The following is a 23,232-nucleotide window of genomic DNA, read 5'->3' as shown; positions in this document are numbered from 1 at the left end:
TCATCAAAATATTGACTTCATATTGATCAGTGGAACCATTGACCCTCACTCCCACCTCAGGTGATGGAAAGCAAAAAACATGGAAGCACTGTGGCACGTAATCATTCCATCAAACAATTGCTATACAATAAATTGTATAGCAATTAACTGTAGATAATGCGTAATCTTTACATTATTCATTTATAGAGCCGCATCGTATTCTGCAGTGCTGTGCAAAGCGCTGTTAACAGAATAGTTTGATAATTTCCCTTAAATTTAGTTACACAACAGATTTGGAGTAAAGCAGCTGGGAGCATAGAAATAATGGATTAATGGAAATAGTGTGCACTCATTCAAACTTTCTTTTTCCGTTTTATGAGCCAGAGAACACAGAGCTGAACAAAGGTTGTCTGTGGTTCTATGGCCCAGCTGTGAATTGGCTATTAGTGGCAGCAGGAATCCTTGATTTAGGGATAAGACTGGCAAAGGTCAGACTTTTATTTCATTGAAAGAACGGCTGAATTATGCCCCTCTTCTAGTAAAACTGTCTTGGGCAATTGCATATTCTTTATGAGAATCTACCAAGGACTAATTTTACTTTCACTTATAAAATCCAGCCCAGGAACCAAATGAAATGAGATACTTTGAGACGAATGGTACTTATTCTATTAATCAAAACAATGTATCATTACTTTATGAAGCATTTATAGCTGTCTATGTGGTACTTTGATGTTCTAAATATTCACTCACATACGAAACATGGTATATCTTGAGAGGTTACTTCATCAAATGGTTTCCAAATATTTCCTAATGCATGTGAATTTTTGAGGAACTCAACAGAGCTTAGATATCAGTAGCAATTCTGCTACAATATTCTATATTCATCCAATATATTGCATTGGTTGCTGTAGTTACCGTACTTATTTTACCATATTGCTCCAGTTTCTTTGCATTTACGCACCATTGTGCTTTAGGGGTAGGTGAGATAGACGTTGGCGCAGCACAAACTGAGCTGTGTCAAGCCAGATCCCAGGCTCAGCATGACTGTAGCTAGGCCTGCGAGGATATCTGCTTGTCCCGCGAGGATATCTGCTTGTCCCGCGAGGATATCTGCTTGTCCCGCGAGGATATCTGCTTGTCCCGCGAGGATATCTGCTTGTCCCGCGGGGATATCTGCTTGTCCCGCGGGGATATCTGCTTGTCCCGCGGGGATATCTGCTTGTCCCGCGGGGATATCTGCTTGTCCCACGGGGATATCTGCTTGGCCCGCGGGGATATCTGCTTGGCCCGCGGGGATATCTGCTTGGCCCGCGGGGATATCTGCTTGGCCCGCGGGGATATCTGCTTGGCCCGCGAGGATATCTGCTTGGCCCGCGAGGATATCTGCTTGGCCCGCGAGGATAGCTGCTTGACCCGCGAGGATATCTGCTTGGCCCGCGAGGATAGCTGCTTGACCCGCGAGGATATCTGCTTGGCCCGCGAGGATAGCTGCTTGACCCGCGAGGATATCTGCTTGGCCCGCGAGGATATCTGCTTGGCCCGCGAGGATATATGCTTGGCGTGCGAGGATATCTGCTTGGCCCGCGAGGATATCTGCTTGGCCATTTGGATCACTTCACTGATGGTGATTAATAAAGAAAAAGAGATTCCTTTTTCTGTTTAGCTGAGCAAGTGTTTGTCTTGGTTTGTTTTATCCACACAATAGAACAGCCATACTGTAGCAATTATTTATTAAAATCATTAAAACCAGGCTTATTGTGTATAAAAACACCAACTGATTTGTAAAACATTTTCTCTAAAAATGAAGTGGTTTGAGACTAATGATTTCATGCGCACTAAGGACATATTTATATAGGTCAGTTTCTTTTTCATTCTATAAATGTAACATTATAGGGCATAGCTTTTGTACCCTCACTTTATAATGATACATTTTATAAATACCTCAATCGCTGGGGGTTCCAACCTAAAAAAAATAAACAGGATTTTTTTATTTGAAATACTGTTCTGTTCCCAAGTTGGGCAGGTTTATAGTCGCCACGTCTGACAGAACTAACCAGCATGAAGCAGAGTGCGAATTATTATATGGTTCCACAGTAGGACCCCCGCAACTGCCCGTGTCTTTGAACAGCAGGTTAGGGCATTGTATGAATTAGAAGGCCAGTAAATGCATTCCCTTTTCAGACTCTCCCAATTGGCCGCATTACAGTGTTACTTCTCTTGGCAACCTTATAAATAATTCATAAATATGAATTTAACTTCTGGTGAATTCTACAAAATATTTTGTCAAAATGAGACCCGAGTGGAATTTTCAAATTTATAACATGCCTTCCAGGCCTGGCTGTAAACTGTTATTATTCAGAGAGAATAGCTAACTTCCATCCTGTGAAGTTCAGTGGGCATTAATGTAGGCTACAGCTGTTCTATTTTATTATTTTATTTTATGTGCCTTGGCTTTTGACTTCAGCAGATATACTGTACATTAGGCTTTATTCTCCAGTGATTGCTTGCCAGTTGCAATTAATACAGGAGTTCAGTGCATCAACTGGCTGATCACCTGGAGGCCACAGTTTGAGTCTTTACTCCCTCACTGATATATCATACGGGATATTTGTTTTATCTGCTCTTTACTTATTAAGTGCACGGTATAAAATTAAGCAAAGACTGTCTTTGTGTGTGTAAGTTATAGCTCGACAATCCAGCACTAGGCTTGGGCCTAACTCCTGAATCGGCTCGGCTTGTCAAGTGTGGAGCAGTGCCAGATGGAGTCACGCCAGCTCTAACTCCATCTTGATTATAATAATTTGTTCTTATTGGTAATTATGATCCATTGCAGAAAATAATCCACGTGTAAAAATCCACACTGTTCAATGACACAGAAAAGCGTTTGATTCTGAGTGTTATTTGTTCCAATCTGGGATCTGCAGTTTAGGTCATCGGTCTGTAAAAGCTGTCCTGCTAATTTAGGTAGCTGGTGTGTCAGTCTCTAAGTATCTTTAGCAGTCATCATGGGTGTCCAGGAATCTCTTTGGGTTTAGAAAGAGCATGAATGAGTGGCTGTAAAGTGCACATCCTTGAAGAGTAAAAAGGTTAAGGACAGCTAATTTTTTGTAGATATGCAGGGTGGATTAGCCATTGCTAAATAGTGAAAGGGAGCCGTGTACTACAAGGACTGCGGTCGCAAGCAGCCCATGTAAGTAAGCAAGTGGCCATGTAAAGTACTAAAACAATGATTTAGGGTGGAAAATATCTCTAAACTGCAACTTTTTATTTTCCTTGATATGAATTGTCTTGCAGTTGGATGTAAGTCTCCTTGTTGAGTCTTATGAGTCAGAGCAGTTGTCACTCTCTTGATGGTTAGCGCTACTATGTTTACGTGTTACCACAAACCAATGCACATAATTGAGACATTGAATGTAGTTTTCATGAAATTTGGCCATCAGCCATAACGACTCATTTTTGTTTCTCTACTTCGACTTTAAAAATAGTGCTAATGTAATTTAGGTCCAGGTGGTGCCATCATCCATTTTTGAATGGGAAGATCTGCATGCATTAATGTTGCAATTATATGTCCTCAAACCATAGGGCAAAGCCTTTGACTTTGCTTCAATATTTAATTATCTTTGTGACATCTGGATTTAAGACAGGTACCTTATCAAATTAAGATATAATATCTTCATGTTTTTGTTACAGATTACAGTCCAAAAGGAAAGTGGTTTGGATGTGAGTTCGCCAAAACATGGCAAAATGGATCCAGATAACACTCCCCATGTTGGAGGAAACACATGGGCTGGCGGAACTGGTGAGTATTTGTGGCCAATGCTCGTCAAGCCACTTTGGGGATCAAGGATATAAAAATAATCGAATGAGTTTAGGGCAGAGAGAATGAAAATGCGTATTATGGAGAAAGAGAGGGATGGTAATAGGGGAGACAAAATTAAAAACATGGTGAGATTATAAGGGGCAAGAGAGAGACAAAAGGTCTCATAGGAAACACTACAAGAGGGTTACATGGTAATATTCAAATTACTGAATGCACAAATACTAAAATCATTGTACGCCAAACATTATAAGACAAAAACTTTAGACATATGTATCACATTCTGAAGCTTTGGCTTAACTGCAAAATGTATCACAATCTCAAATATTTTCACATGATTTGCAAATATTAGGTCACTTTTATGCATATATTCAATCTTAGAGTTTGCATGAATGCCTGCATTAAAATGTATGTGCTCAGATACTGCAAAATGTAGCTTGTGTTCTGTGGCCAACTTGAATATATTTTATTTTAGATTGTTTACAGATTTGTGGTGTCAGAATTAAATAGAATCATGTATGTCTTCAATCTTTTCTTTTCCGGCAGGGATGCATAAGCCAAATAATGTTACATTGTTTTGGCATCACATGATACCTCTTTTTAATTTCCATCTCTAGGAACATATTCATATTTCAATTGACATGTAAAGAACAGGGATCAATGCATATGCTTTATACATGTGTTTCCTGTCTAAATGCTGGCAAGCTGTTATTTTGGTGTTAGGTTTCGTTCCAACAGTTTCTTGGCACTTCTGTCTCTGATCTTAACAAGCGTTGCAAATGCTAATCCTAGGTTTTTGCAAATCAAGACAGCACACCTGTGATACCTGCAGCTTGAGGCAACCAGGTTTGCTTGTAGATAAGGAATCCAGGCTCTCCTGTGTTATCATCTCTATTATACAAGTTGTCACTCTTGGAATTCCTTAATTCTAATGATGCTTAACAAGAATAACCTTTCCATAGGGTCAGTAACACCTTTTCATTATAAGGACATGCATTTGACCCAGAATATCAAAAGCTGAGCCATAACTAAGGCTGTTGGTGTCTGGGGCAGGGTAGCACCGTCTTCATACCCACTGCCACAAACAGGAGGAGGCACAGAAGGATTGCTGCCATGTGGCTCACGTACGCACCTTACCTTGCAGTGCCTAGGGCATGTGCCCCTCTTGCCCCTGAGAAAGTTAGGGCTTTGGCCAACATTATTAGGTGGATTAATTTTGGATTACAGTATCTAAAAAGTATCTTTGCTCACTATATGTTAAATTTGATTGTGTGTTTTCTTATGTGGTTATTGAATATTTCACAGTGTAAAAGTTCTGTCAACCTTCTCATGAGATGGGGCACAATTCTTTAACCCTTTCTGTTTCATGTGGGACTATTACATATTGCAGAGCTTTAGGTTTCATTCCTTTAGGCACAGAGTAGGTTGGAATTTTCAGGTATGCTAATGCCCATGGAGAACATTTCTGGGCCACACCTGTCCTTTAGGGGCTTCCAGCCCAAGACTGCCCTATCTGAAACTAACATGTATATCTAAGTATGGTGTTAAGCCATTGAAACATTTCACACTGGAATTACTGTGCTACAGGGAATCTGTAACACATATATTCATATAGTTCTTTTGTTTGCATTGTAATTAACTAACTTAGCTAAAATTGTTTCATTATGCCATCACATTTCAAAAACAGTTAAAGTTCTTAAATAGACAGAATTGAATGCAACATAATTTTTTTCTGTATGTTTACTAAGCACCACCTTTGTGTGTATATATATATTAATACTAAGCATGTGCAGTGCATGAGCACAGATGTATGACTGGCAGCACACCTCTTATGATCAGTATCATACATTAACTTAGATAACAAATAATAGGGCATTGTTATTTCAACAAATCACTGGTCTCCAACTTAGGCGCCAATTAATCCTCTAAGTTCCCATAAGACTGAAATACTTAAAAAAGAGAATCATCTAACATATACTTCCATTTAAATTGTGAGCATTGTGACTGCAGAGCTGAATATGTGCACATTAGAGATGCACGTCACAGAACTTCTATCCTGGGACTCCTTCCTTCATCACATGCTCTGAATGAAAGGGGTGCAATGGGACGTCCATATATAACAGCAACATAAGTATATCGGAGATGCGATCCATTAATTACGTTATAACCAGGGCCAGGCAGGTGATCACGAGATAGCCCTGCCTCTTTAAGGCCAGTGGCCATCTGATGAAATAGGTGTGGCTGACAGCTGTATATGCGCTGCTCCACAGTATGTTTATATGCTCATGTATCACGCGGTCACGCATATCTATTCTCTGGCCACACACACTGCAGCAGCCGATCTGACAGATGGGGAGCCCATGCCCAGTGGCCCACAGGACAATTGTCCAGTGTGCCACATGACCAGCCCAGGCATGGTTATGAATTTTCTATGTCTACCTAGCTGTCAAGGCAGGACTGACCATCATAAGTCGCCCTGGCACTTTAAGGCCTGATGATGCACATGACTGTATGTGACTGGCCGCGTGCCATGTTATTATGCTCAGATGTGCCAGATGGCCAGTCCAGGCTTACAGGTGTTCAGTTAGTTGTATGATTTTGGAAGTAAAATGTGATCATTATAAAAAATATTGGATTAAATTGTAAAAGTATGTGATTCATAACAGAGGAAACCCTCCAAATTTGTATAAACCTGTTAAAATCAAAGTTTGTTCAGTTTGATAAATTCTAATATGTTCTTTGCCGGCCAATTTTCTGTTGAAGAGACAGGAAAAGCTTGACAGGCCCCACACACCATTGAGAAGTGAGATTGTTTTAAGTCATCTTTCACATCGCATTACGCTTTTTTGGACATGTTCTTTGATGAAGACGTTAGCGTCATCATGAACTGAATGTTAAATCCTTGTGGAATGTAGTTGTTTAAAAAGGGTGCAGAGGATGGGTCCAACAATGAAACATTTTTGTTATGTGCCTTATGAAAAGATAATATGAAGAAAACGGACATGGAAACTTTCCAATTCCCAAAAACAAGAAAATTATTATTCTAAAATTTGCTGAGTTAAAACCTGTCAACATATTGGCATTAGCTGTTTATTCCTTGATGATACGTTAATGTTTACAACATTATCTGTTGTTTATCTTTATCTAGTCTCCCTGTCTCCCTAGTGGCTATATGTGGAATTGCAAGTAAAACACAAAAAATCTGGAGGAAGTAACCCAGAATCTTGAAATTGTAGCAGCCAAAAGTAGAGTTGCCCCTGCCCCTCCTTACCAGCCCTGTTCTGAAAATGGGTGATTTTATTAATCGTAATATTAAAACTGACGAATTTATAGTAAATTATTAAAATGCCATCCAATAAAAAAAATGCCTCATTTACGGACACGTGTATAATACTACACTGTTCGCGGCTTGGAAACAGGCAAAAAAAAAAACAAAGAAAACAATTGTGGCCACAAAAAATATAAGAATTTAATATCAAAGTACAAAGGAATAATATTGTAATAGCATTTTCAATAAGAATGAAATAGTTCTGTTTTGGCAGTAAATTGATATCCCTGTCCTGGCGTTAACTATGCTTGCTTTGAATTTTGATATTCAGGATGACCAGTTGTAGCCCCAAATTTATGGATACTACTGAATATTTATACATGTATCCATATTGTGCCTTTATTACATTACACAGTTGTATGTGTTGCGATATTGAGACCTACAAGCCCAGTAGGCAGTTAGGCACAATGTGGTATACCACTAGCCGACCAACCTGTTCCTCCGTGACCTCAAGAGGACTGATTCTCTGTATCATCTGTATGCTGCCAGCCAAATTCCCCAAATTATGGAAAATAATAATAGAATGTAGTGTATATTTCATTTTTATTTAACCTGCCACTGGTCGTTGATTAATTTCGGACACCCACTGCTGCAGACTTGCAGAAATTTCCTTAAGATTAATATCTGATTTCTTGAAGAAATCAAAATTGCTGCATGCACTGCGCACCTAAACAAAAACATGAAACAGGAAGTTTTACAATAATCACTTCCTCCATGATATTTCTGTGACATCACCCATAGTCACACCACGTACAAACGGAAAATGCTTGCGGACAGTAAACATTTGCTACTTATTCAAGCTCAGAATATATCTGATGCCTGTAAGAAGCCTCTGTGTGGGATGAACCGGCTTTCTCTGTTTGTTTTACTGAAGGGCATGTCAGCATGTCATTATTATTAGTGCTCGCATCATCAGGGTCAACAGAAGGGTCAATGATTCATTTTCTCTTGAAGTCTTACCGCTTGTACATGCTTAAGTGCTTATTGTTAAACTGTATTTAATATGCATTTACATTGCATATGTTTGCCCGTCACCTCCTGCTATCATTGAATTATAAAAGCATATTATATTTTTCCTACTTGCCGAAGGACCACAAACCTCATTTGGTTCTTGGCTTTTTCAATTATCCATCAACCTTTTCAGTAAAGAATTACTTTTTTAAAATCTAAATATACTTCTAGACGATACTGATAATTCTGTGTCACATTGAAACACAATACAGTAGTCACCACAAGTGCATTACCGGAATTGACTAATAATGTGCCTAACTTTTGGCAAACGGTTAACTAGACTGTATTGACGGTTCAATATTATTCTCATGTACTGTTGCAGGGGGCCGAGACACAGCAGGACTGGGTGGTAAGGGTGGCCCTTACCGTCTAGATGCAGGGCACACTGTTTACCAAGTGTCACAGGCTGAAAAGGATGCGGTCCCTGAGGAAGTAAAAAGAGCTGCTAGAGAAATGGCAGAAAAGGCTTTTAAACAGAGGTAAGATCACCATAAGGGAAATATAAGCTGTTTCACAATTGTACTCGATCGTACAAGGTGAATGGTCACTTTTAACCCAAATAACTCACATCAAACCATCTTATAGAGCAAGTTCCAAGATATTCATTTTATGGCACCCAAGAAGCTATGAGATGCTCTTATCTGCTCAGATTGTGCTCAATAGCAGTTGTTGAAGCTTTTTGTAGACACTTCCCAGTCCATCAAAGCACCATTGGCTGTCTATTCCTATCTATTCCTATCACTGGGCCTTCATGAATCAGGTTAAAATTTAGCTTAGCCATTTTTATTTTATGTACATTAATTGTTGGAGTGGAAATTTGTGATGCACAACAACTTGTTGACTGATCCCTCACTACCATAGACTAAGGAAAATACATGTAAGAACAGTGCTCCTCTATTTGTATATAGGACATTTTGAGTTCTTACAGTTCAATGAGATTACTATGTGACAGGGTAAGCTATTTAGTGCATCACAACCCTAGTTTCAGCTATGAAAACAGGCAAAATCATTTTAATTTCTTCAAGTAATATACGGTGTGTTTTGCTACCCACTAGGAGGCAATACCATCTGGAATATTTTGCTTGCTGACCACATGATTCTCATCTGTGCTCTCAAGAGAGCGACAGCTTTACTGATCCTTTAAGTGTGTTATCCTTCCAGTGCATGAAACAGTACCTTAGTTTTTGTTTTAAATACAATGATCAGTAAATCATTCTGGCGTCCACCACTTTAGAAGGGCTGTTCAAAATGTGAAGGAAAACATTTTTCTGGCACAGAACTTTGGCTATTATAGAAAGCAGAAAATGCATTGTGCCATGGCTTTGTTAAAAGAATCTTATATTTTAAAAGAGAACAAATAAGCAAGTAAGCCGGAAATAAAGATTGACAGCTTGCATTTATAAATGATTTTGTTTAAACTACCAGTATTATGTCAGCGTGCCTTAAAGATATTTATTCATCTAGAATCCCTGGATGCCTGGGTCTCGCAAAACCATGCTCACACCAGGAGTCACATCTTAGGTGCCCTCAGGAACAGAAACAAGCATGCCAACCACAAAATATTTTTTTTTAAATCAAGTATCATAAAATTCCCAAATGTATTCATGTAAACTGTTTCTTAAAGGATTGGATAATCTGGGCAATTGTCTCATAACCCTTATGGGCCATTTTGGTGTCTTTTTTTCCTCATCATAGTAGGATGGGGTTTATGGCTGGATACTGAGTAACAAATATGGGTTTTGGGAACATTCTCTAATCATGGAACTGTTTATAATTTGGGTTCACATGGCTAGCGGGTGTGAAGCTAGTTCCTGTATTTTATATATTGTTGTGTTTTGCTACACCTAGTAGTGATTTGTTTGCATCATAGAAAAACCAAACATTTGTTGGATGAAAATGTTTATTGAACCAATCTAGATCTTAAAAATATTTAGAGTTGATCTCATATCTGCATGTGGTTAAGCAGTTAACTTTATTAACTAAATTCACAAAATAAGGCTGAATGAGCTTACTTTTGTTGTTTGGCAAGTTGTAGTTTCATGCCTTGAGGACAATGTTAATTTGCACTTTGTAATTAGGGTAGTGCTCCTTCTTACTCACGCCATATGGCCAAGAAAATAACCTTTTAGCTTTAATAGATAGATGTAGACATCCTTATGTTGTTCTGTTGCTTGTTTCTTTAGGTTGCACAGCTGCAAATGACGTTACAAACTGCAATATTTTGTCTTCCAGGTTAAAGGAAATTCAGATGAGTGATTATGATGCAGCTACCTATGAACGTTTCTCAAACTCTGTCCGCAGGCAAGTTCAGTCTCTCCGAGTAATCCTGGATAGCCTGCAGGTAAACTGATTTTTACAATTCATCTTCAAAACAAAAGTGAAATTGGAATGGGCACATTTCAGACCATATTTCATACTTAACCATTACTTCCTCATAAGGAGAAAACAAATTTAAAAACAATAAATCCTTTGACTTCTTGACCTTAAGTACGGGAAGTCACAGAGGGACACAATATATGGCCTGTAGACAAGTCTTACCTAATGGCCCAGAAATGTAGCAGGTCAATTATGCATTTTTTTTCTATTTCAAATAAAATTTTATTGGCTTTTTGTATATGAAAAAAATGTTACATTTAGGGATAAAATATCATGAGATATAAACATGTGTAAATGTTTGTAGACATATCAATTGTGTAAGTTATTAACTAAAAGTAGTGCATTACAGGCTACGCAGTAAATGGTCCGCGTAAGTACAAATGAATTCCATTTATGTGATGTGCAACTACAGGGGTCAGATATATTGTGTGGAATTTATTTAATAAAACACCCTTGTAAATCGACATTGGAATGAAAAAAGACCCTATCAGTGTCAAAAGAAGATTGAGTCATGCATTGTTGATCTTGAATATGATTCTTTGACATGTGTAGCAAGCAGTGAAACACATGAATATTTACACATACAAACATTAATACATACAAACATACCAGACCTATATTTATCACCCCCCCCCACCCTCCAAAGAGCCACCTTGTGCCCGGTGCTTAGCTTCAGAGTGTTCCAAGGTGGCCACATGGGATCTGTGATTGAGGTCTACCGATATCCTGCTCAGGGGACATCAGAGGCTCTCCCCCCTGGCCATGATCCCTCATCACACACACAGCCAAAACTGACACCAAATGCGGACTGCAGAGAGTGCAGTGCACTGCAGCTCTTCTGCTGCAGCTTTTTAACAAGGTAAAAAGTAAAAAAAATATTGTTCCTACAGGTAAAGAATGCATATTAAAGTACTTAAAATTATTTTAACATGGATTCTTTGTTAGCGAGGCTACATGGAACATAAAACTGTCCAACATGCTGCTCCCCTCCTGCAAAGGGCCTCCTTCCTGAATGTAACATAACATCTCGAGTATAAAATGCGTGCTTAATTTAGAACTGCATTTTCAGGAAAACATTACATAGAGGTCAACTTATTGTGCAGTCGTGTAAGTGAAGAGATGTATCATGCATCAGATTTTCATATATCATATCATACATCAGTACCTTAGTTTGGATTTTAATGGCCGTGTCAACATGTTGTTGAGTGGATGAAACGTTGCACAAAAAAACAGACACGAAAAAATGTCATCATAATCTTAAAAAACTCAGAAGTCATTTAGCAGTTACGTGTAGAGCAGTGATTTAAGTGATTGCAGTTTTTATTTGGCTTTAATAAAGTCGGTGAGCTGCCCCTGCGTGACGTCGGACACCACCCAGGGCCAGCCCAATGATATAATGCTGCCTCTCCACATACATTTATTTTTAAATATCAGTAAATATGTCCGCCTCAAAGTCATGTAAATACATTACATCAAATGACAGATCAAATGTTTTTTCACCATAAAAGACCCACATAAATGTAAATATTGTTTACTTTAATAACATTTACTTTTAATTACAATAAATTGCATTCTATGTGGGTGTACCTTCTTTTTGATTTTCTCTGAGAACATTGAGGATTGCATATTTACATATTATAAGCAAATCACTATAAAATTATATTTTATTATTTAAAAAATGCAATCTCCTAAGTGGGGTGAAAAGTCTCACTATTGCAATAATTAAGCCCCAGAGTCTCCATTCGCAGCTATGGGCTGACTGAGGAGGTCATAGATCTCCCTGTAACCGTCCCAAAAGGGAAGGGGGAAGTGTATGTATGTATGTTTATGCCTGAGCATGTATGTGTAATTGTGTGTGAGCATGTATGTGTAATTGTGTGTGAGCATGGATATGTATGTGTAAGTATGTGTGACCATGGATGTGTATATGTAAGTGCATGTTAGTGAGTATGTGTGTATTTGTGCCGGCATGAGTGGGTAAGTCTGTGCAAAAGAATGTGGAAAGATGGAGAAAATACGCCAAAGAGAGAGATAATAAGAAGTTGAAGTAATAATGAGAAGGGGAGAGATAATGAGAGGTAACAATGATAAGGAGAAATGTGAAATCAGAGGAGAGGGAAAGAGAAATGGTAGAAATTAGATAAATAAAAAAAGATGTAATGAGAAAGCGGACTCCGCTGATATCACGTCTGCTGGGAGATGAACGTGCACAGACATCACGCTCTCTTTTATTTTTGATTTAAAAAAAACAAACCGGTCAGTCAGCAACTGGTTGCTTGCCACAATAGAGACGTTAGTATGCTTGTTGTGGCATGAGTGTCATACGTTCACCGTCGCTGGTGCTTACCATACTTACCTTCTTATTGCTTACACTAAGCCTGAATTTAGTATAATAATAGTAGATCTTTATTATATTTAAGGACCTTCGATAAAAGATCTATTGAAATAGAACTACATTAATTAGATGATCGTTTAGGGGAATAAGGACTAAGGTAATGCAATAAAGCAATGACTTGTAACAGTCTGAGATGCTACAGTTAAACAAATTTACTTAATGATAAACAGCAATATAGTGATATACTTTACCAGCAGTTCATTAACCAAATAATAAACTGTGGGATTTTTTATCACCTGTATGCTAGACCACTGAGTGTATAGTCTGAAGAGTGAAAAGTCCAATAGTGCTTACTAGTAAATGTGCCTCCATGTTTCATCATTGCTAGCAATTCTCTAATAGGTGGCTATTTCTAAACATGTGGTTTTATCATACAAATGCGCCTTTATGTAAGGCTACTTACTAATTTATACACGTCCTGCCATTAAAATATATTGTTTCAGTTCATGAAAGATAGAATTAAAATGGTCCTGTGCTTTAGAACGTCACCTTTTCTCACACCAGTTTGTTGATAAGGTTACAATACTTCTTTACAGCCACTTGGGTCCCCTCTTGTTGGCTACCTAGTTTAATGAGATGTTCCATTTACTCCATTCCAAATCCTTTCACCAGTAAAGTTCATTTCTGGGCTTTTCATTACTTCGTATTTCAAAGGGCATCACCACCTCTTTGTGAGCCGAACACATGAGCAGCTTATATCCAACATAGCATGATGTCACTTTCAAGACTTGCTTTTGAAGCCATACTTTGTTCACCCCAGAGCTGGCCTTCACGAAGATGCTAAGTACAGAAAGACTGTATCATCTCCCCAAAGGAGCAAATAGACAGCTCTGAATGAAAGGAACACTCACATAAAGCGAGAGTTAAAGCACCAGTGAGTAAGCAGGAAACTACACAAAGAGTAGACAAGTTCTTTAGGAAATACATACATCCATTCATATGAAAAACACAGCACGCATTGGGAAGGTCATTGTACTCTGTAAATGTGGGGGTCAGATGCCTGAAAATAGTCAATAAAATTACAGTTGGTCTCCTGGAATGCTATTCTTCCGAACCACCAGATGATTTTCCAGTCAACTAGAAGGAAGCACTGATAATAAACGTAGGATTTGTAGTTTGTTATCATTAAGAAAACTAAACAATGGTGCTTACATATTAAATTAAGTAAATATACCACTGGAAAAGTACATTATATATATTTTGTGAAACAGTAAACTGAACTCTGTCCTTTGGTTTTGTATGACAATCAATTTTTTTTTTTTTTAATTAAACCCAGGGTGGAGGATTAATTGTGAGATTAAACAATTAATCCAATGACATTAGCCATGCCATTAAAGCCAGCCCTGGCGTGTTAGGCCAAGCTAAATTTTGACTATTTTTTCTACTGCAGATTGGCTCATAGTTCTCATTAGAGCAACCATATACCTATTATTGTTTATATTATTGCTAAAAGAAAATATTTAGACAATTTACAAAATTGCTATTGTCTCTGTAGTTAGTAAATCCCATCCCTTACTGTTCTTAAATTTACTTACCCTTATAGTCTCTGCATACTCCTTTTGGATTAAATGCAGAGACTGTTGTTTGTATACGTCTTGAACATATTTATATATTACTTATGTAAAATCTGTTTAAAGTAAAGTGTAAATAATTTGATTTATGTGAAATAAAGTTACAATAGGTAGAAACAAGAAATCTAAAGGTTCTGTCTCGAAAGCAGGACAAAACCTATAAACCCAGTGAGATAGCTGTAACCACAGATGCACCTGAAGGCAGGTGTTTTTAGAATGGGTATTATTAGTTTGATACCTGACCCACTTCTTTTCAATCCAAGAGTGACCTTATCCAGTTCTTATAAAATACATGGCAATAATTAAGGTGTGAAGCTACAAAGACATGAAACAAGCTTAGAATATGTTCTCTGATAATCAACTGCTTAATGCTATCTGTAATGTGCTGCTGAAATAAAGAGAATTTGATCTCCATAGACCTATGACCTTTAAGGGATACTCTTTTAAGAAGGATTTGGGGTAGTTTACATACCAATTGTCCATTGTATTTTTCATGTTATTCAATTAGAACATATTCTACCAGTACAGTGTTTGGTGGAAATATTCAACAAATCAGGTAATTTCTCATCATATTAGCGAGGGGTCATGCTGGACAGCCAGGACCTTGCCTTCTTCTGGATCAACAGCAGTGTTGTACTTTGTAATTTGTGTCTGTTTTTTCAACCTTAATTTCTATATTTATATGTAATACTCCTACAAAGCCCTTCTTTAGTGAATTCACTCGTTTGTCTGAAGTAATGTAAACTCAACCTTTTAACATTTTGTAGTGTCACAACAAGCACCAACATTAGAATGAATGGAGACAAACTTTACCAGTATTGTGACACACCACCAACTTATGCATAATTGTTCATGCATGCATCTGTTTAAGACTAATAAAGGTTCCAGATGTAACAAACCCAAACTGTTTGTGATGCCCTAAGTGCTGGTGTTACACTTTGGCACCTTATTACATAACATTACCCAATGGTAGCAAGTCAGCTGAAAATCCTGATAAATCACTTTAAGATGTCATGCCAAACACCACATTGAGAATATACTTATGAGGAATGATTTACATCCAAATGATTTACATCAATAATGGTCCAGTACAAGTACAAGTATTTGGTGATGTAAATAATTAAAACTTTAAAAAGCGTGTGTGCAAACCTTGGTTAGTAACAGCGTTACTGGACTGACTCCACAACCTCTTCTACATCATACCCCTTATGGACATAACATAGATTTCATTAACACTGAGTGCAATGTATCTATACCGTGAGTGTCTACTTATTCCACTGACAAAATGCATTCTTGTAAGGTATGAAACCATTAATCTTTCCTTGATTATTTGTATTTTAGGCAAAGGGCAAAGAAAGGCAATGGCTGCGACACCAGGCTATTGGAGAACTGGACGATACGAAGATCATTGATGGCTTGGCAGGGGAGAAAGCCATATACAAGAGACGAGGAGAGCAGGAGCCTGAGGTTGGTTATCAGGAAACTTCTGTTTTTTAAATGTGTGCGAGATGTGATTGATAGCTCAGGACACTCTTTGTTTACTGTCCGTTATCTGTCGCAGGGGGTCTGAGCGTGTTATGGCAAGGTTCCAATTCGCTTCTATGTTTGTCCCGATCAGGCGCATGGAGCATTTCCAGCTATGTAGATCCCTCATAGCCAGTTAGCCATGGAAGTCTGGTTAGGGCAGAACAGACTGGGTTTTCCGAATGAGCACAGGGTGACTTAGACACAAGAGGGTTCTGGATAAATAGGGAGGGAGTCTCCCCATGAATCAGTCATTGCCCCCTCCCAAACTCAAACCTACCCCCATGTGTCCTCAGCCTCAGGGGTTTACTGTGACACTTCCACTTCACAATAAAGACATTTACAGGGGACCCAGGCAAAAATGTCATGAACTGTCCTGTGGCAAAGGTGGCATCCTATGACAGTGCCTCATTTAAAGTCAATGAGCTCTTCAGTATGACCAATTCTGCAGCAAATGTTTGTCTATGGAGATAGTTGCCTTCAGTACGTGATTGATTTTTTACACTTGTAAGCAGTGTGGCTGAAACATGTAAGCACAATAATTAGGATGGGTGTCCACATACTATCGGTCATATAGTGTATTTGTTGGGATGTGATGGCAGAAATGGAGACAATTAATGAGTTTTTGGAGAAATACAGAACATTTTTTTAATTATTATTATCAAGGGGTCAATGAAAAAGATGGTGAATTTTATCAAAACACGGAAAACTGTTCTAGAAGGTCCTGAGGAAATAACTGTGAACTATGTCCTTCACATGTAGCATTGGCTAGACCTATGTTCACAATGGTAGCAGATGTTTCAGTAAAATATTCAAAGGATAAACCAAACCGTGACGTTATGCCCAGAGGGTTTTCTTTATATTGGAGTGATAAGTATGTGTTTGAAGAGAATGAAACAATGTCAAGATTGGAAGAAGGCTTGAGGAAATAGATGTAGGTGATGTTAGTGCATCTTTACGAAAAGGTAGGTGTGTGGGCAGATAAGAGTAATGCAGAGGTAGCCAAGCTTCGTATAACAGTAGAGTCAAGACAGGTAGTAGGCAAGCTTATTTAAGGCGTGGGGAATTTTTAAGATTATAGTGTAAATATGGGAAGGCAAAATCTATGTTATTCCTTCTGCTTTGCTAGTTCATTTGGGCTAACGTTGTGTGCCAGGGCTGCAATTATTTGTATTGGGAGCAAGAGGGTAGTAAGCAGCAAGTTTGCTGTTTAGCATGTTACAGGGTTATATGTTAGATACTACGAGCCATATGGTGAGAAGATAACTCAAGAGTTGGACTACCTCCACTAGTAGGAAAACTGGTCTACTGTGTGAGCCCAAAGGAGGAGGTCAGTCACTACTGAAGTAGTATTAAGTGTGATAACGAAGCTACCAATTAAAGAACAAGATGTAAAAACACATACGTTTTGTAAAGCACCTCTGTGGCAAAGTTGTAACTCAGGAGCAATCACCAGTGACATGTCTATGGATTTCGCCACATCCAGGCCACAGAATTGGTTGATGTAAATATTACTCCAGGGGACAATATTACAATGAGGAAAGTCCTTGAGCAGGTGAAAGGGCAGAGGTGTTTATCACTGGGTCAGTGGGTAAATGTAAACATGACAGTGTGTGCATACCAATGCCATTATGAAGAAATATAAATGAATTTTAAAAAGGGAAACTTTAATGATGATCATGGGATGGTGAGGAACGGCTTGAGAGGCAATGATATTGAAGGTAAAAAGTATGATTATCTACTTATTATATGGAATGCACGATAATGGAGAGACTTTAAGTATATTGACTTTGTGTTATTTAAATAATATATTGTTACATGTATATAATATATATATATATATATATATATATATATATATATATATATATATATATATATATATAATAAAGCTGTACCAATGATTAAAAATAACTTTAGTAACTGAATAATAGCTTCTAGTTGATTCTGGGAATGTATCAGTCTATGTAGTAGGCGTGTTGAGACACACTATTCTTTTAATATTTGTGTTTCAGTTTTAATCTTTTTACTTTAGTACAAAATGTGTTTACTTTTCAACTTTTTCTTAGATCATGAATATAATAATAGCCATATATCCTTAGTGTATTGTTCATAATGGTAACATCATATTTCTATGCATTCTTATGCTTATTGTATAACCACCCAGCATGAGCCAACACTTATTAGCCTCAAAAGTCATGCCAAAGGCCCACTTGGAGATAAAGACTTGGTATGTACCTCTCAGTCATCACTCGGGCTGCCTGTGGTACACACAATGAAGTAGGGGAACACCTGGCATGAATGGCAAGTTTATTGTGTTATAATAATGCAGTAGACCAATGGAAAAATTTATTTTTTTGTTTCTTGCCCAGCTTGGAAGCCCTCAGCAGAAACCCAAGAGAATGCGGCTGCTGGTGGATGTCTCTGGCAGCATGTATCGCTTTAATGGCGTAGACGGGCGCCTGGAGCGTTCCATGGAAGCCACTTGCATGGTCATGGAAGCATTTGAAAATTATGAGCATAAGTTTAAGGTAATTATAAAGGGGAAATGGTTTGTTCCTGATTTCCATACTCTAATGACAAAATATAAGTAGCTCCTACTGTTACTATGTAAAGGATAATGTCTCAGTCTGTCAGTCAGTTTGTAGGACAAGCATATATATACAAACAAAAGTGTATTTTTATGTGCAGGTCCTAAAATTAGCTCTATGCCTTCACAAAAATCCTGGCATGGAAAGAGTTAAGAGACTGGCATTTGAAATACCCATGGGGGTGTCTAGTTTTCAAAGATGTATGGTTTGATAGGGTAAATTGAATTGGCTTGCTTCAAAGATTTCTCAACTTACACATGGAGGCATGGTGATGACATGTAAACACTCCTCAAAAAAAATGCCCATCTCCCAAATGTGGCCCTTTAGCCCCCCAAACAGCCAGACAAACCCATGCATGGGTGGTATCATTGTACTCAGGAGATGTTGCTGAACACATATTGGGGTGCTGTGTGACAGTAACATACAACAAAAGCTGTAAATTCTTACCCAAATTACAATGCATGCGGAAAAACATTAAATTACTACCACAAAGTTTGACAAAGCTTTGTGGTTGTCATGGGACATTGTTGTAAGTTTAATATTTTGTGGCTGCTGGTAGATTTTGTTTCCGTGGCACAGTAAAGTCTATCTCTGCTATAAAAATTCTAAATAAACAATGCGTTTACCTAAATACATTTTTTCTAATATGATATTCTACATCAAGGTTACGTGTGATCTAGTGCTGTGTTCCAAGCAAAACAAAATAGAATGCAGCAAATTGCTAAATCACAGGAAAATCATTAAAAAGATTGCTGATTGTTTCATAACATGCCAAAATATGCCTCATTTCTGCTGTGCATCATCAGCCAACTTTCAGCTAGCTTTTCAGATTGTTTTTTTTCCCAAAGAGTTAATTTTGGTTAGAATGGTGTAAAACTCATCCAATAACACAGCCAAGCCCTTGATAATGTACAGATGGTACAGTGAGTTTTTTTGTGGTAAACTCTCACCAATAGGAACTAAGTCCCAATGTTCTTTTGGCAGCCCCTCTTTTGACTGGAACATCTGCTAAATCCCCCTCCCCGTAACTAAAGCATTGCAAGCTGAGCCCCCCAACCAGCTGCAATTGTGAGAGGATGACCAGAGCATTACCAGGGACACCTTTTGGTTTTCAGTACTTCTCCCTTGTCACTCAGTATACCTCTATGACAATAGCTACTTTCAGTGACAAACCTGATCAAATAATCAATGCATTAATGCATCAATCAATGCATCTGTCAATGCATTATAAAACCATTCATAGAGGACACCAAAATAATCCCAGTTATTAATTTAAAAAAAAAAAATCTAAATGGATACTGACTGTAATACCACAACTAGAACAATGGCTGTCAAAAGTCACCAAGGACTGTTTTTGTTGTTTAACAGTATGTTAAGTGTATTCCAAGGAAATACAATATTATTATTGTATTATTATTTATTGTTTTATATAGCGACATCATATTCCGCAGTGCTGTACAATATGTAGCTACATAAAGATTCTATTAAATATCTGGGCAAAAAATCTATAGATGGAATGTATAGGCTTAACTTTATGGAGATGTGGACTTCTGCAAAATCAGAGATTTTGGGATGGAGGTCTTATGAACTGCCATAGCTAGGTAGGATGTATTCTCTTAAAATGACAGCCTTACCAAAGATGATATATGTGATGAGGACAGTTCTGGTGTCCACATAGTAGCAGCTTCTCATGGAGATGTAAAAATAATTTGGGGGGATTTTACGAAAGTGAGGAGCTAAGGGAGAGTTTCAGCACGCACCGTATTAATCCAGCATTCTAGCTTCTTCTTTGTACTCATCAAAATTAGGGTTTGTGAAAGCTTGGGAAAGAAAACTGAACAGGGATTTTTCTAGGGGAGGTGGATGGAGGCGAAGGAAAAGGGGTTTCAAGATGCACAAGCCACATAGAACCACACAAAAATAGTGTGCAGGTTGCACCTGATGCAAGCAAGACTTATATAGACCCTTCCCCAGATAGCTGGAGCTGTGTTGGACACTATGCTGCGCATATGGTGGGACTGTCCTTTACTAGTCCCTATGTGCAGAAAGGATTTTTACAGCAGCCAGAATGGAGCTTCCCTTCCTCCCAGAGGTGGCTCTGTTAAACATGTGCCCAAGTCACACTGGAAACTATCAATTCATATCATCCTTGCCACTAAACTGCTAAAAGCCAGAAGGTGGAAGTCTCTACAGATGCCATCAATGGGCCAGATAAAGCAATGGTGGACCAGCGTAGGAACATGGAGGAAATAACACACACAATAACATGCCTAAGTCATACTATAGGGTATGGTCTATATGGCTGCTGAGCCCAATGATAGCACGCCGACACGGGAAGTTTCAATGTGTATAAATGTCAAAAAATGTAATAATTTCTTATTTGTAACATACAGTATTAACAATATACACTGCAATGTACAGCAATATAACTGCAGTGACTGTCTTCTTTCTACACATATGATGTACCTACGAATGTGAACTCATTGTGATAAAAACATTTTTTTAAAAATAAGCCACTTTAACAATATTTGTGAGATCCAACATAAAACTAGTTTAGTGCCAAGTATAGAAACTCATTTTAATATCAGCATAGAATTCGCAGTTAAAATACTTAAGGCGAGCATATGTTATATACATCAAAAAATGTATTTTCCTTGCTGGAAATTGGAATGTTCAGATTTCCCCATTGTTCACCGTAAATGTGTCTCCCCTCTGCTACACTTTCTTCTTTCTTATGGGTTTATGACAGTATGTACAGATCTACCTGCAACCGAAATAGCTTTAGTATCCTATAGATAGATCTCCTGCACTGCATATTTTCCTATAACCTCAAACGACTTTGCCTTAATTACTTCCGCATGTGCTGCTTGAAATAGGCAGGTAACATGAAGCCATCAAGGGACCCAATGAGATTTTTCTGTTGCTGGAGAATGCTGCTCATAACATATATGAGATGGCAGTATTTTCCATTAAATGTGGTAGTTTCACGGATTAGCATCTTAAGAACCTGGTTACCTAATGGAATTTTTAAATGTTTCTGATGGAATGATTAAACCGGAGAAAATAAGGTTATTAAGTGGCTTCTAAAAAGGAAGTAACTCTCACTCCAGGTACTGTGGACCGTAACTCTCATCTCTAAGGTTTTGTGAAAAGTATAGACAGATATATCTAGAAAACTTACCTACTGTTGAACACCCCTGCAAGCATGGTTACAAAGAACTCTTATCCATGTTTACACGTCTGCCTGTTGTGGTAAAGCAGATTGTGCCAATATACAGTCATTGCATAGACCAAGGAACCATAAGGGTCTGTCTAACCCTGCACCCCACCAATCTATAGTGTGGATTAACTCTGAGATAACATTGGTATACAATTCGCATAATTTCTCAAAAAGGAAAAATCCCAGCACAATCCATTAATACCAGTAATATTTATGTGAAGCTTGTTTTTGCTGTTAGGTAATGTGTTGCGTATGTTTGCAAAGTCTTGCATAAGTCTACAATATATTGCTTTACACCAGCCATTTGTTAGACTGCAAACAGGAGAGCTAAATATCCGAGACAAGGGGGCAGAATGTGGGATAATTCCCTTGACAACCTGTAATGTTGTCTGTAATGTACACACAATATGGTGCACAGATCTACCCCTACCTGCCCTACAACAGAGCAGTGCTGTGAAATACGCAAGGTATGAGGAATTTGTGCAAAACAAAAAAAAAATTTGGAATATCTGCTTTATGGACAGACGAGAAACAGTCCTTAGTATGGATTTTGTAAAATGACTGCTGGTGTATGGAATTAAAACATGCAATGTAACAACTCAACACTTACAACCTAGATATATTTTATTGTTGTGAATATCCCCTTATGTGCATGTTTACATAAACCAAGATAGATGTACTGGAAAAAAACACAGAACATACTTTATATTCAAATACCTCAATGAGGTTGATATATACATGGTTTGTAGAGTTTTCAAGAATTCATGCAGTGGTAAGAGCCTTCCTTTCCCTAATAGTTTTCTTCGATATGAAAGGGCCCAATAAATGCTGGTTTGTCCCATCTTTACTGGCCAAATCCTACAGACGTACCCATATAGTTTTGTTGACTAATAGTCTACTCTCAAGCCCCTTAGCTTATTTTGTAGTATGTAAAGACTTAAATTCCTCCTCTACAATGGCTTAAAACACAAATGAAATAAACACGCAAAACAATAACCTTGTGGCAAAAAGTTCTGTTATAAACTAACATTTAAAAATGGGGAGGTGCCAAAACATTCCAAGTGCCATTTCCATTCCCCAGGGACAGTGTTGAGTCCAAAGAAAGTCAGCCTTTGCAGTGGCTGGGCCAAAACCTACAGCCATGTTGCCACTAGGGGGGAGACTGGGACATCTGCTAAGTCCCCCTCCCCGTACTAAAACATAGCAAGCTGAGCCACCCCAATCACCTGCTATTATGAGAAGATGACCACAGTAAAGACCAGGGACTCCTCTTGGTTTTCAGTTTTTCTCCCTTGTCACTTAATGTAACTCTATGACAATAGATCAGGCAAGCCTGATCAAATACCTGCTTTTTATAACCTTAACTGGTCTATGCCTACAAAAAAAATATTTTGCTGTCAATCAGCTATTCGACCTATGA

At 38.1% G+C, this 23,232-nt stretch overlaps 1 protein-coding gene across 1 annotated transcript in view; it reads left to right on the top strand.

Moving 5' to 3' along the window:
* VWA8 (von Willebrand factor A domain containing 8) overlaps positions 1–23,232 on the top strand; it is a 115,588-nt gene that overhangs the window by 89,828 nt on the left and 2,528 nt on the right. The window contains exons 39-43 of the mRNA XM_053455473.1: positions 3,670–3,778; positions 8,458–8,614; positions 10,368–10,476; positions 15,819–15,944; positions 18,374–18,532. Of these exons, the coding sequence (XP_053311448.1) occupies positions 3,670–3,778; positions 8,458–8,614; positions 10,368–10,476; positions 15,819–15,944; positions 18,374–18,532 (660 nt within the window). The remainder of the gene's footprint in view (positions 1–3,669; positions 3,779–8,457; positions 8,615–10,367; positions 10,477–15,818; positions 15,945–18,373; positions 18,533–23,232) is intronic.

The sequence above is a fragment of the Spea bombifrons genome, chromosome 2 (genome assembly GCF_027358695.1).
Source record: "Spea bombifrons isolate aSpeBom1 chromosome 2, aSpeBom1.2.pri, whole genome shotgun sequence".
In the NCBI taxonomy this organism is placed as follows: domain Eukaryota; kingdom Metazoa; phylum Chordata; class Amphibia; order Anura; family Pelobatidae; genus Spea; species Spea bombifrons.
The sequence above is the reverse complement of the archived record's forward strand: the minus strand, read 5'-3'. Positions and strand labels throughout refer to the sequence as shown.